The 1,272-nt window shown below is 31.9% G+C and overlaps 1 protein-coding gene across 1 annotated transcript in view; it reads right to left on the reverse strand.

The window, feature by feature from the left end:
* Positions 1–1,272, reverse strand: part of LOC119594306 (activating signal cointegrator 1 complex subunit 3-like) — a 28,924-nt gene that overhangs the window by 7,257 nt on the left and 20,395 nt on the right. The window contains exons 30-31 of the mRNA XM_037943365.1: positions 946–1,066; positions 442–584 (exon numbers count right to left, since the gene is read on the reverse strand). Coding sequence (XP_037799293.1) covers positions 442–584; positions 946–1,066 — 264 coding nt within the window. The remainder of the gene's footprint in view (positions 1–441; positions 585–945; positions 1,067–1,272) is intronic.

Genomic DNA, 1,272 nt, shown 5'->3' on the forward strand with positions numbered 1-1,272 from the left:
CCTTTCCATGTCTCCGAAGTATCTTAAGCATTCCTAGCTGAAAAGATTTTATTACAAGACCATTTTACATAACATACATTTTATCTCCCCACATCTAGCACTTAAGTTTTACCATTCTTATACTTCTTCTAAACTGCTTCTTATGATGAGTCTAAGGCAACAAATTTCTTTGTAATTTACTATCAATGAAAAAATACAATTATCAATCAAGCCTTTACTGTCATATTGAGATAATTCCTATGTGGCCTTAACAAGGGGAGCACAGTAAGAATTCAACAACAATTTTCTTTGTTCTAGGATTTAATGTCCCTTATAATTTTAACATTATACTCTAAAGCTAGTGATCAGGAGCTAAACATATGAAAAAATACCATACTATGCCATCAAATCCAAACCCTGAATACAGCATAGAGAAAAAGGAATAACAAAAATCTTTCTTACCTCATGATCTGGCATCTTCAACCACTGTTTAGGATTGGATTCAACTACCACAAAACCCATGAGGTCAATGGCTGTAAGCCTAGTCTGCCTACGTGATGAGACAAACACCAACACTGGCTTATCAGGTGAATGCTGCTTGATGGCTGGTTAAAGGAAAAAGTATTAAGGTGTAATATGCCTGTAAAATTTACTAGTATTTCCAATAGTTTCTGGAACATTTATCAAGAAAATAATATATGATGTGCAATCAACAGATATAATCAGTTTATTAAACTTTTATCATTCTTAGATTCTTCATATGAAATATCTATACAAGTTAAATAGAACTGCCACAAAAAAAACTGTCCATATCCAATCTCTTACGGCCATCAATTCAAATAAAAAGATCTATCTCCTCATATATCCTGATAACTACAACATATATTATAAATCATGTGACAGGATTTTTGATAAATCCCACCTTTCTAACTCTAAAATCAAATAATAAGACAGTAAAAGAAATACCTTGGAATGTTGGTTTATTCATGGTTGCCATACGTGGGCAATAATGTTTCCCAGGAAAACCTGCAATGTGAACTTCAAGCGGCACAGGTCTCACAGATGGACGGAAATTATACAGGCCCATCTGAAAAAAATGCCGGAAGTCAATTCAGAAATGTAACTGGGAAACTACAAAAATATATATCTCCTATCAATATCGAATTACTAAAATAATAATAATAAATTAACAGATTGAAAAATAATTAATAAAACAGCACCATAAAAATCCTAAAATTAATCAAATGCAGAGACCCAATCACTATTATACAATATATTTTACTCTTCTTTTCT

The sequence above is a fragment of the Penaeus monodon genome, chromosome 33 (genome assembly GCF_015228065.2).
Source record: "Penaeus monodon isolate SGIC_2016 chromosome 33, NSTDA_Pmon_1, whole genome shotgun sequence".
NCBI lineage: Eukaryota > Metazoa > Arthropoda > Malacostraca > Decapoda > Penaeidae > Penaeus > Penaeus monodon.